Source organism: Squalius cephalus, assembly GCF_949319135.1.
Source record: "Squalius cephalus genome assembly, chromosome: 4".
In the NCBI taxonomy this organism is placed as follows: domain Eukaryota; kingdom Metazoa; phylum Chordata; class Actinopteri; order Cypriniformes; family Leuciscidae; genus Squalius; species Squalius cephalus.
Genome location: NC_137125.1, coordinates 23,279,358 through 23,292,519, shown reverse-complemented (window position 1 = coordinate 23,292,519; position 13,162 = coordinate 23,279,358). Strand labels below are relative to the sequence as shown.

The 13,162-nt window shown below is 40.0% G+C and overlaps 1 protein-coding gene across 1 annotated transcript; it reads left to right on the top strand.

Moving 5' to 3' along the window:
- Positions 1-3: 3 nt before the first annotated feature.
- LOC307157337 (nuclear receptor coactivator 3-like) lies at positions 4-12,693 on the top strand. The gene is made up of 6 exons (XM_079869223.1): positions 4-1,597; positions 1,702-1,923; positions 2,030-2,144; positions 7,660-7,831; positions 11,951-12,157; positions 12,304-12,693. The coding sequence occupies exons 1-5, from the start codon at positions 727-729 to the stop codon at positions 12,152-12,154; spliced, it is 1,584 nt and encodes a 527-aa protein (XP_079725349.1). The 5' UTR covers positions 4-726; the 3' UTR covers positions 12,155-12,157; positions 12,304-12,693.
- The last annotated feature ends 469 nt before the right edge of the window (positions 12,694-13,162 follow it).

Here is a 13,162-nt window from a genome sequence, read left to right as displayed (position 1 = left end):
CAGGTAGGATTTTGTTTTGTGTGACGTCCAGGCATGTAGGCTAATGCCATCGGGACTACCGGGAGATTCCCGGTGGATCGACGTGCTTTTTGGCCGATACATCTCATACTTTTTTGTTTTGTTTTTGTCTTAACGGCCCATAAAACTCGTACATCGGCGGCCCATACGTTTTGTTTTGCTTATTTGGCGGCGCTGGGTTAGACAGTGCGTAATTAGTGTGTAATGCATTGGTCAAAAAAAAGTCAGCGCTAGTTTTTTTTTTCTGACACCCGATGAAACCACGGCTCTATATAATGACATGTCATTATATAAATCAGTGGATGAAACACGTAGATCAGCGACCCATTGGTTCTTTTCTTGATTGATACTGGGCTAGCCCAATCACATCTTTAATGTGAAGTATAGAAATATACTCTTTCAAGTATAGAAATTAGTACAAAACTAATTATGAAAGTTTCCTTTATTTTTCAGTGCATTTGTTTTACAATATATGGCTATTACTATCATGGGATTAATATTATAACTATTATTGTAGTAGTAATGTAGACAGACACTAAAAGAGTTTTGAATTTTTCTTTGTTTAATTTGCACCAGATTGATGAATTTAACATTAAAAAGCACAAAATTTTCTTACGGGGGACCATGCCCCCGAACCCCCCTAGAGTGGCAGAGGTCCACTCACCACAGTGATCCAAAAAAATCCTGTGAGAAACACTGGTATTACTAATGCAGCTTTTTTTTTTTTTTTTTTTTGTGGTGGGGGGGGTAGTATATATGCCGCATCCTTCTCACCTTTTTTACCCCTGGCCTGTTTTCATGCCTGAATCTGACAGTTCTCCCAGCATCAACTCGACCCAGTCCAGTCAGCAAGGCCAGACCGGCAACAACAAACCCAGCGCTGGTGACTCCAAGAGCCCGTCAAGTGCTCACAGCACAGGGTTGGATCAACAACAGGCCTCTTCATCAGAGACCATGGATAAGCCGGACAGTCAGTCTAACAAGGACGGTTCGACTGGGGCGGAAGTCAACCGGAGAGTCCCTGATGGAAAGGGCCACAAGAAATTACTTCAGATGCTCACATCCCCAACTGAAGAGATTGGGATTGGGACTGCGACTGGTGGACCCGTCCCAGGCCGCGCCTCCACTCCAATGGGTTCCGACTCAAAGGAGGCAGGAAGTGGCATGATGAGTCCTTCATCAACGGGGGTGTCCTCCTCCTCCGGTTCATCGTCAGGGAATAACCTGAATCAGCAAGGCTCGGGAGGAGTGTCGTCCACGGCTTGTCCCGGTGGACATCACAGTACTCACACCTTAGAAAAACACAAGATACTTCACAAGCTTCTTCAAATTGGAATCACGCCCGATGAGGTGGCTCGCATCACAGCCGAGGCCACTGGTAAGGCCTCCCTTGGTTCAGAGCACCCAGGCGCTGAAGGGAGGAATCTGGATCTCAAACAGAAGCAGCACAGTCCGAAAGAAGGAAAAAAGCCCCAAGCCCTTCTTCACTACCTCCTCAATAAGGATGACTCCAAAGAGCCCAATGCCACAGAGGTCAAGCCAAAGCTGGAGGAGCACACTGACAACCAGATGGTCATGGGTGAGTCTCATATTTTCAACATTTAAACATAAACGTAACTGTAAAACTGTGCATACATTCATTCTATAGCTGGATTTTTAACATTTCCACTATTTTGTTCCCAGGAGGTCCAAACAGGCCAATGGGAATGCCCAATCGGCCCCCTATGGCAGGTGCAGGAGATTGGACAATGTCTGGTTCCACCGGCGGCCCTGTCAGGCACCCTGGCATGGGTCGTGCAGGCATGGACCACAATCCTAAGAGCATGATGGGAGGACCCATGGTTAACCGATCTAACAGCGTTCCTGCAACCAGATCCATGTTGCAGCAGCAGTTAATGGATATGGGTAAGTGCTGTTAATTCAGAATAACTAAAAACCAGCAGTGTGTACCTATTAAAACAGGTAATATATCAAATGAAATCTTTCAAACTGCATGATGTTGTTATTGCAGGGCCTTATGATGTAGGAATGGGTATAAATTCGTTCAGAGGGCAGGCACCTCCACCACAGTCCCCTTCATGGCCGGACAGTGGGATGGTAATGGAGGGACCACATAATGCAAACAGGTCTTTTTTTTCTTACAGTTTTTCTCGATTGCTTAAACACTATAACCAGGCTTTTGAACTAAAATTTCAAAACCATAATGCCATTTATCAAAAAGCACACCCATTTCACTAAACTATAAACACTATTCCCTGTTTTGACACATGAGTCAGATTTGTTGAACTGTCACTGCAAAACTCTACACACAAATCCCTTAATTTCTCATTGCTTAGACCATGTTGTCATATAGAAAGCACTAGCATTCAAAATTGTTCACTCAATCAGCACAGCTTCAGCTCAGTTAGCACACAATTACCCAAGTGGAAACACTAGGAGTCAAAATTTAACACACATCAGTCAGATCCTTCAATAGAGAGATAAAAGGGCCCAAATCAGTTTATTGCGTTTTGGAACAATGGATCCAGAAAGGCATGAAGGAAGAGATCGAAGAGGGATAAGAATGAGGAGGAGGAAGGGCAAGGATAAGAAGACAAGCAGTCTCAGATGAAATTCAAGCCACTCTAGTTGCCCATGTGTTAGTCAATGGTGTGACTATGAGGGAGGCTGGGCTATGAGTAAGGCCAAACTTGAGTCGCTTTACCGTCGCCTTGAGAACCTTCAGGGAGGTGTGGTGGCAAACAAGATTCTATCACTGAATAAGAGACAAACATTTCCAATAGTCTTTGATGAGGTTTATTTTCTTGCAAGAAAAGGCCAGCAGTCGTACAGTCACACAGAGTGGCTGCAGAGTGTGACAGTGAAGGGAGGGCATCCTTCATCCTTTATAGTCTGGACTCCCAGAATGTTATCTTTTCTAGGCAAATGATGGTATTTCAACCATATGTGGAACATTCTTAGACTTGTTCATCATATTGTATCCTTGAGTGGAGGCCCTCCTGTCACGTCCCAACACTCTTTACCATTCCAATACAATTCCATATTAGAGTAAGGTTTGTGTGTGCTCTTTTACTCTCATATGTTGGTCACACACATCTTACTGTAAGTAAATATAAAAAAATAAAAAAATTGAGGAGAGAGTAAAAAAAAAGAAAAAGAGTAAAACAGGAAAAAAAAGTGTGTTTTCTGTGTATGAATACTGTAAAAATGTGCCAATGTATCCACTGGTTGTGTCTTTTGTGTTCATCATGTGAAAAGGTTTGTGAGGGGGGAACCACAAGCAACATAACTTACCAGTTTTGGAAATGTTGTTTTGAATTTATTGCACCAGTGTCTTAGACTATGTTGTAGTGTGTGTGATTTTGAGTGTTTGTGTGTCCTGTCTGAGGGCAAAGTTTGGTTTTTCAGCAAGAGTGAATGGTTTTGAGTGTAGAGCTTCATTTTGACCTGAAAATAGGATGTTTGGGGAATTGGGTGAGACGTTATGGATTTGTGTTTATAGTTTTGAGAATATGAGGCATAGTTTCAAGAAATGTGTTTAAGCAATCGAGAAAAACTGTAATAATAATTTTTTTTCAGTCCATACAATAAAACAAATGTATTAAAATAAATTAATAATCTCCGTTAATAATCTGTTACACAGAACTTTAATATATTGAATATTAATCAAAAATGATTCACACCTTCACAAAATCCAAAAATTCTGTGTAAGAGTAAAAAAATGACAACATTATTTATAGTAAGTTTATTTGATTCACAGCTTATTTAGAATTTTGACCTCGACAACCCAACTGCATTTACCGCAAACAGTCTAAACTAAAAGATTGTTTTGGTTGAATTGGTTCAAAGGAGTCATTAGTTCGCGAATCGGACGTGTCATTAGCGGACTTGTACGCATTGTATGATTATCCCGGCAGTTAGGACATCGCAGATTTGTCAACACAGAAAACATTTAATCATTGGATAGGTTTTGTTTTGTTTATTGAAAGTGTTTTTCATTTCAGCTGAATGGACGGAACGCTTTTCAAGGAAGATAAGACAATGTAATTTTTTTTTTTTTAGCACAACACCCAGCAGTAATTCAGGAAAAAAATACCCGAATGCTTAATGTGAAACTTCGATCTTCCGATCTTTTACCATCGTGTCAATTCTCAATTGATTTTGAATAATATGCGCGAGGGAGCAAGAGAGAACAAGACAGTTTGAAGGCGGTAAGGGGGCGCGCGCACGACCGGGCCTCTCTCTCTGCTCGTTCTTTCAGTCATCTACTACATCACTCACCGATCAAATAAGGTCTTGGCGAGACAAAAAAATCGCTTGTGTTGTGAGAGAGACGTGCGAGTGACAGAGAGACGGAGGGAGAGCTGGGAAAGGAAATGCAGCTGAATGAATACGCTGCATGTTTTAAATAGCGTATTTTTTGTATTTTTTTTATAACGAAACGCAATATGTGGCGGCCGGTGTTGATTCTGTGGCGCACCGCCACGAATTAGTCTATGTGTGGTAAAAACTGGCTTTGGTCGACGAAGCAACAAAACGTCCTCGCGCGGCACAAGCCATTGAAATGAATGGGTTTCATAGAGCAGCATGCCGCGTCCTGTTGCAAAAGCATGTGAAAAAAACTACAAAGTTTGCTAGGCCAAAAAGACTGTTAATCTCGCGATAAAAAAATGTATCGCGTTAAAATGGGTTTGCGTTAACGCCGGTAATAACGCGTTAAGGTTCGATACGATACACTTGTGTCACGGTTCACTACGGTTCGATTCGGTACGTTTTCCATACAGCAAAAATAAATAAATGCCAGAGAAATTTCCTTGAATTTTTTTTTATTATTATTATTTTATTTAATGAAACTAACATCATAAATTATGATTTTTTTTATTATTTTTTTTACTGAACAATAATGGAGCTATATTTGACTCTTTTTATGAGCATATAAAACAAAACAGCTTCTTGGACAAAATGAAATGTAATATTGTAGTAGTAGGCTAGTTATAAACAGGTTTATTTTAGTTCAGATTAACATTTGAGGGCAGCAATTGTATTCATAATGTCAAAATAAAACCGGCGTAATGTTACTTGAGAGCATTATAGCACTATTCCTGACAAACTTCCATACGTTGCAGTTAGTGTTACTACAGCAAATCCATGGTGAATGTTGCTGATCTGTGGACACTGGGTAGTTCATTCATGGCACAATGTTTCTTCCTGGTTTCCATGTCAGCGCAGTTTGATCCGTTAATAACAGAGAAATGTGCATTGTTGATTTAAAAATCTTGCTTTCCCCTGTTGTTTCATTTCATGGAAACAGACACCAGTGATTTTGCCAAGAGATCTCTTATTTATTTAATTATATAAGACATAGGAGAGAAGAGACAGGACAAGCCCTCAATCTAGTTTCTCATCATCTTCTCCGGTCATCTTCTCTACGGGCTTGGTTTTTATACCCCGACCAGGAAAAAACTACATCACCATAGCACATACACATAACACATACATTCAGCAGAGGAACATATGGTTTCCATTAACGTTGGAATGTATACCCTTATGCTATGCTTTGTATAACATTACAGTCTTTCCAGCACACAAAGTCAGCACACACTCAAAGTCCACCAAAGTCTATCTTTCTCCCACATCTTCACAAAATACATTGTACAAATGATTATGAATGTATATAAAAAGTATAAAAGAGATACATAATACTGATTATGCATATTAATAAAAAGTAATAATAATACCGGTACTAAAAACAACATTAAATGATGAATTTTGAGTCTTCATGCATGTTTCTCACTAGATCTCACAGCGATGTTATTACTTCAGTGGCGATTTCAAAAAGCATTTGAAATTCAAATGCTTTCTTTACTGGTCTGGATCTCTTAGCGCTGTGTGGTGTTGCTTGATCAGGCTCGCGCATGGCATAGGGCTCGCGAGTCCCGCTTCACAGGTCAAAACTGATAACGGTCCACACAAACACAATAAGAGTAGCTCAGTTTCGTTCATTACATTTGCCAGTTGATGTTGTGGTCGCGCCACACTTGCCACCCGCGACGCGCCTTTCATTTGAAATAACGAAATTGTTGTTGGCAGAAAAAATGGTCCAACGAACCGTTCGGTACGTAATGCGTACCGAAAACCGAACCGAAAGCCTCATACCGAATGGTTCGATACGAATACACGTATAATTCTACGTGGCATTGATTCAACAAGGTGCTGAAAGCATTCTTTAGAAATGTTGGCCCATATTGATAGGATAGCATCTTGCAGCTGATGGAGATTTGTGGGATGCACATCCAGTGCACGAAGCTCCTGTTCCACCACATCCCAAAGATGCTCTATTGGGTTGAGATCTGGTGACTGTGGGGGCCATTTTAGTACAGTGAACTCATTGTCATGTTCAAGAAACCAATTTGAAATGATTCGAGCTTTGTGACATGGTGCATTATCCTGCTGGAAGTAGCCATCAGAGGATGGGTACATGGTGGTCATAAAGGGATGGACATGGTCAGAAACAATGCTCAGGTAGGCCGTGGCATTTAAACGATGCCCAATTGGCACTAAGGGGCCTAAAGTGTGCCAAGAAAACATCCCCCACACCATTACACCACCACCACCAGCCTGCACAGTGGTAACAAGGCATGATGGATCCATGTTCTCATTCTGTTTACGCCAAATTCTGACTCTACCATCTGAATGTCTCAACAGAAATCGAGACTCATCAGACCAGGCAACATTTTTCCAGTCTTCAACTGTCCAATTTTGGTGAGCTCGTGCAAATTGTAGCCTCTTTTTCCTATTTGTAGTGGAGATGAGTGGTACCCGGTGGGGTCTTCTGCTGTTGTAGCCCATCCGCCTCAAGGTTGTGCGTGTTGTGGCTTCACAAATGCTTTGCTGCATACCTCGGTTGTAACGAGTGGTTATTTAAGTCAAAGTTGCTCTTCTATCAGCTTGAATCAGTCGGCCCATTCTCCTCTGACCTCTAGCATCAACAAGGCATTTTCGCCCACAGGACTGCCGCATACTGGATGTTTTTCCCTTTTCACACCATTCTTTGTAAACCCTAGAAATGGTTGTGCGTGAAAATCCCAGTAACTGAGCAGATTGTGAAATACTCAGACCGGCCCGTCTGGCACCAACAACCATGCCACGCTCAAAATTGCTTAAATCACCTTTCTTTCCCATTCTGACATTCAGTTTGGAGTTCAGGAGATTGTCTTGACCAGGACCACACCACTAAATGCATTGAAGCAACTGCCATGTGAATGGTTGATTAGATAATTGATTTAATGAGAAATTGAACAGGTGTTCCTAATAATCCTTTAGGTGAGTGTATAATATATAATATTTATATATTTAATGTTTTTTGTTTGAGAAATATATAATTTAATAAATTTGCAAATAAGATTTGCATTAAGTTAAGTTTATATAATTCATATAAAATTGCCCCCCTTTTTTTAAGCACGAAATTGTTAGATTTATTCTTAAAACCAAAAAAGTACTTAATTCAAGATATATTTTTTTGAAAACAAGGTTGTGCATCTTATTGCTTCTCAAGTAAATTTATTTTGTTTCAACGATGTTTCGATGGTTTTTACACCCAAAAGTCAATAGCGTCCTCTTTGCTCTCTTTTTATATATCAGGCTGCCATTTAATAACTCTCTGGATGATCTTCTGGTCCCTCCATCCACCACTGAGGGTCAGAGTGATGAGCGAGCTCTGTTGGACCAGCTGGACTCTCTACTCAACAACACTGATGTCATTGCTCTGGAGGAGATCGACCGTGCCCTTGGCATACCGGATCTCATCAACCAGGTACTCAGCCAACCTGCTTCATGGAACAGATGTGTTCACATTAGGGGTGCACGATATATCGAATCAATATCGTTATCGCGATATCACGTTGCCCGATATCATATCGAAAGTCTTGCGATATTTATGCGATATTTTGTTTATGATGCGTCCCGTCCGACATGCACCGTTGCATTTCCCTCGACTGATTTCCTGGTTCTACTTCTCCATAAACATGAAATCAAGGAGAGGGTTAACTTTTCATGCTACAGATTTCCAACAGTGGTCAGAAAGAACAAGGGAGACACTTTGTTTCTCTCAATATGACTGTAGAGTCGCTCCAAAGCTAATCGCCGTCACTCTCTCACTCTCTACCACACAGTCCACACACACACTCGACGCACACACCAGCGCGCAAGTATAAACATCAGGCCACCTGGCCACTTCATGCATTATCACAGATCGGATAGCTATCTGATTTATCAAAACGATTCCTTTTACACCTGTTCACGTGTTTTTGCAAAACGGATATAAATCCGATCTTCAATTCCCGCGCTATATGCAGAGTTCATGTCACCGAACACAGTTATGAGCTGCATTTTATTGATCATCAGCTAAAATGTCAAAATCAAATACCGCAATAATAGAGAACGGCAACAGCCCTGGTAAGATAATTTCGCTTCTTTACTTTTAATGAAGATACTTGTGTGTAAAGCATCTGCGACTTACTTTCACTTTGATTTGCGATAGTTTGCGCGTTGGCTTGACCGGTAGATGCTCAGCTGCTCATGCGGTGATGCGTGTTGCAGACTCAAGCTGTGTCCCAATGTGAAGACTGCATCCTTCGAAGGCTGCGGACTTCAAACGATGCAGCCTATGCGTCCTCCGAACGGCACACCATGCAGCCTTCGTAGGATTTCCTAATTGTGCAGCCAGGTGTTCCCGATTACCGCTCCAGGCGCCAAGCAACGGTGCGAGAGTATGCTGCCATCCTGACAATTCATTTGATATAATTGAGTAAACAGCTATGGAGCCAGAATTGGCTATTGTCATTTTTATGTTTTATATTTTACTGGAGGACATGGTATTAATAAGGATGTTTCAGGTCATGTACTTTCAGCTTAGCTGAAGATTCAAATGTTCATTTAGGCTATATCTTACCTTGATGCGATTTTGTAGGCTAGTGTATTCTTTTTTTATTATGCACATAAATGGACCTTGGTAAATATATTTACACAGGCTTTCAACCCTATTTGAATATAAAACTCAGTTGAATATAAAAAGTCCAGTGCGAATGTTACTCCCGCTCTTCATCGGCAGCTGTCAGTCACATGTTGCTAGGCGACAAGAACAGTCCTCTGTAGGCTAGACCGGTCCGAGCGCTTCAGATGCGCCCTTTGAAATATAACAGAGCTGTAGTTCGCAACAATTTGTTAATATTGTGACAATAGGCCTACATTTACTTTAATTTTCAAAATAACCAGTGGTGGTATGTAAGGAACTACATCGTTAATACTCGAAGTGATTTTCCCACACAGGACAGCAACACTACAAAATTATGTTATTTTACAATATGATGCATTGTTTTACAATAAACTACACAAAAGTATATAGTTTAAATGTATCAACCTTGAAAATATTCCAGAAGTAAAATGCAACATATGCAGTAGGCTAATATAAAAGCAGAAACATCATAAAAACCCTGACAAGGTTTTTTTCCTCCAGAATTCCTTTACTTTTACTCTTGATACCTTAAGTACATTAGAGTATGCAAGATAATTTTGCTTAACTAAGGTTTGAAATATATGACTAATAGTTTTTCCCCCAATTAGTGGTATTAGTGGTTATTACAAGTACTTTAGTGTAATAAAGTATCTCAATATTTATTCCATGAGTCAGCCCTGCAAACCTGTTGGTAGACAACTTAGTGGATAGTGAAAATATGCAGTCAAACACTCTGGAGAGCATCCCAGATGATGTCCCACCAGCAGGAGGCCTTACCCGGGTCTCTATTGTGGAGCCCATCCCGGTCCAGCAGCACACCAGGGTCTCCCACTCAGCTCAATAAAACTCTACATAATTTTTTCTTATTTTATGTACTGTAAATTTAAATGTTTATGTTGATTTTGAGATGTTTAACGTATGTTGTAAATAGTTGGGGGAAAAACGTTATAGAAGAATTTGTTTCATGTAGAAATTATGACTGTCATTACAAAAATAAACAATGTCCAGAGCAATGAATTCTCTTTTATTTACACATTTAAAGTTGCATATTTTTTTTTCCTTTTAAAAAATATAAGTGAAAAAAGTTAAAGTATATATATATATATATATATATATATATATATATATATATATATATATTTCTTAATCATTCTTTCAAGAAGAGAGTGCGTCCTCAGGGATTGAGGCAATGAGGGTGCAATCATCTCATCCATGAGGACAAACCAGGGCCAAGTTTCAGCAGTGGGTTCCCACTCACACCCTCTCCTGTCCCAGGACACGTGCAATCCTAAGGCAGAGCAAAATAACCATGGCTTGTTAACAACAACAGCACATACATTTCAGCAAAGATGTGATCTCAACTTTCTTACTTTGTATTTTTAAAATCATATTCATGTTCAGAAATCATATTCATGAATACTCAAATTTGGTTAAAACCTTTGTAGACATAGCAGCACTACAAAAACACATACAAGTGAAACCCCATTGCCTTATCTACTGCTTTTCCTATTGTTGTGGGCTTTATAGGGTGAGTGATATTTCTTATTTACACAAGTTAGACAGACTAGTGCAAATATTACAATAACATTTAATTTAATTTATTTAGTTTATTTATTTATTTTAAATTGCAGTTTAATAAATTGAGCTGTCTGCTCCTTGCTTCCTGAAACAATTATTAAACTATTAGCTCAAGTTTTGCCTCAGACCACCTGACAAATGAAGCCACGCAATGGTGAAGGAGTTATGGTGAAGTTTATAAGAAAGAAAAACATGTGGCTTTTAACTCAGGTTTCACTAGCTATTTGAGTAAATGAAAACATAATACTTACATTTAAATGTGAATTTGCCGTCCACCAGCGAACTCTCGGCCGTCATTTATTTATTTATTTATTAATAAAAATGCTGTCGTCACCGCCGCGCGATGAATTATGGGGTAGGATAGTCCGCAAAGTGTCCATTTATGTATCCTTCCTTTCACGGGGAAACGAAGGGTGCATTTGGCGTCGCTTTAGCCTTCGTCGCGCCGCGATGACGCAACCGGCCTTCGAATACGGACTTCGGAGGATGCAGAATTGAATTGGGACAGCCTTCATCACGCCGCGGTGACGCAATCGGCCTTCAAATGCGACCTCCGAAGTGTGCAGCCTTTGAATTGGGACATCCTTCGTCGCTCCGCTGTGACGTTTCGACGCGCCGCTGTGACGCAATCGGCCTTCAAATACGGCCTTCGGAGGATGCAGACTTCACATTGGGACACAGCTACAGCATCGTCATATCTGGCCATAACATGACATGTAGCCTATAACACGTTCTCAAACGTTTATTTTTTAGTGTTTTTGGGAGGAGTACATTTACATATGTGGTTTCAACAACCAAATGCATTTACACTTGTCCAGTTTCGTCTGGAATGCGGCCCAGATCTCCTCCTGAAGTGGTTTCAGCGATCAGATTCAAATCCGTCTCGAATGCGCTCAATAAACCTTATGTTTTAAGAAAACTTGTTTTATTTGTTATGAATCTATTTTGATGCGTTTTCCCATAACTTTTGTAGTTTTACATATGTTTAAAAATATCTAAATGAATATCAATATCGCAATATTCATTATCGATATTGCAATATCACTTTTTGTCAATATCGTGCACCTCTAGTTCACATAAATGTTAGAGCAACTGTCCAGTCACATTCCCTAAAAAATAAAAGTCTGGACCAGGGTTTAACCCCATGATGAGTCAGATGAGCCAGCAGAGTGGTTTTCCCGGAATGGGTGGAATGGGCGCTATGCATCCTCGTGCGAACATGATGAGACCTCGGATGGTGAACACGACCAAGCCTCTAAGTTAAATGAAAATACATTTGCAAAAAACATAATTAACTTCTTTCTTCCAGACCATATCATTTTTTTGTTTTTTTCTTTTCAGGTCATCACAGCCTGTGCCATCCTCCACAACATCTGTCTTGGGGTTGGTGACATCATGGCCCCGGAGGATAAGCACGAGGAGGATGATGCAGAGGATGAGGGGGAGCATGTTTTGGAGACGGTCAGTGGGGCTCCCTGGCGTGACCAGCTGTCTGCAGAGGTGTCTGCCCTGGAGGAGGTTCCCATTGACCATGATTATTTGTAACAGGCAAGTCAGAGAACTTTAAAGCTATAATGGCCAAAACCAAAAATTAATGTCCATAGAATGGGTTTACATCTCGAAATTTTTGATGCTTTGATTTGAGGATGCGAGTTGATTTATTTTATTCTTCCCTCTTTTTGAAATGATCTCAGTGAGATGGCAGCCGTCAATTGAGTCAGCCCTGCAAACCTGTTGTTAGACAATGCAGTGGACAGTGGAAATTATGCAGTCAAACACTCTGGAGACCATCCTAGATGATGTCCCACCGGCAGAGAGGCCTTACCAGGGTCTCTATTGTGGAGCCCACCCGGGTCCAGCAGCACCACCAGGATCTCCCTGCTCAGCTGAAATCTTGTTTTATGTACTGTTCATTTAAATTCAGATGATATATAAGTTGTACAATATGTTGTAAATGGTTATTTATTATTTATAAAACGTTATCTATATAATTATTTATTTTTTTACAAATGTTATTACAAAATATTGTTTGTTTGTTTTCAAATTGCCTGTCAAACCTGTCATTAAAAAAATAAGCAATGTCAAGAACTATTCCTTTATATTTCATATCCCAACACATCAAGTTATTTAAAAAATAATGCACAGAAATGGAACAAAATAATGTTTATTCTTCATTTTAAATAAACTGTACACAAGTTTGAAAAAAATAAAGAAATAAAATTCCTCATTTAATATAACTTAGATTACAAAAATAAACTGCACAAAACATAAGTTTCCTCTTTTAAATATATATATATATATTACCTAATTTAATGTAAATAAAAAAATTAACTGTACAGAATGAAAGTTTCCTCTTTTATATATACAAAAAAAAAAAAAAACTTTCTCCACCATACGCTCAAGAAGAACAAACAGCCTGTCCATCCTCTCCCTGCTCTCTCGAGCTCTCCTCTCCTCTGCCTCCCTTTGTAGAGCCTTGTCCTCTCTAATGAGGTTCAGCATCTTCTCCTCATAGTCCCGCTTTCTCCGTGCTGGTGCTCCTGCTGGTGGTGG

What these genes read in the sequence shown, in the direction of transcription:
- LOC307157337 (XM_079869223.1), top strand. Translation starts at nt 727, where the DNA reads ATGCAGCTTTTTTTTTTTTTTTTTTTTGTGGTGGGGGGGGTAGTATAT. An exon ending in GCAGCAGTTAATGGATATGG is followed by an intron (nt 1,924 to 2,029) that starts GTAAGTGCTGTT and finishes TTGTTATTGCAG; the next exon opens with GGCCTTATGATGTAGGAATG. An exon ending in TACCGGATCTCATCAACCAG is followed by an intron (nt 7,832 to 11,950) that starts GTACTCAGCCAA and finishes TTTTCTTTTCAG; the next exon opens with GTCATCACAGCCTGTGCCAT.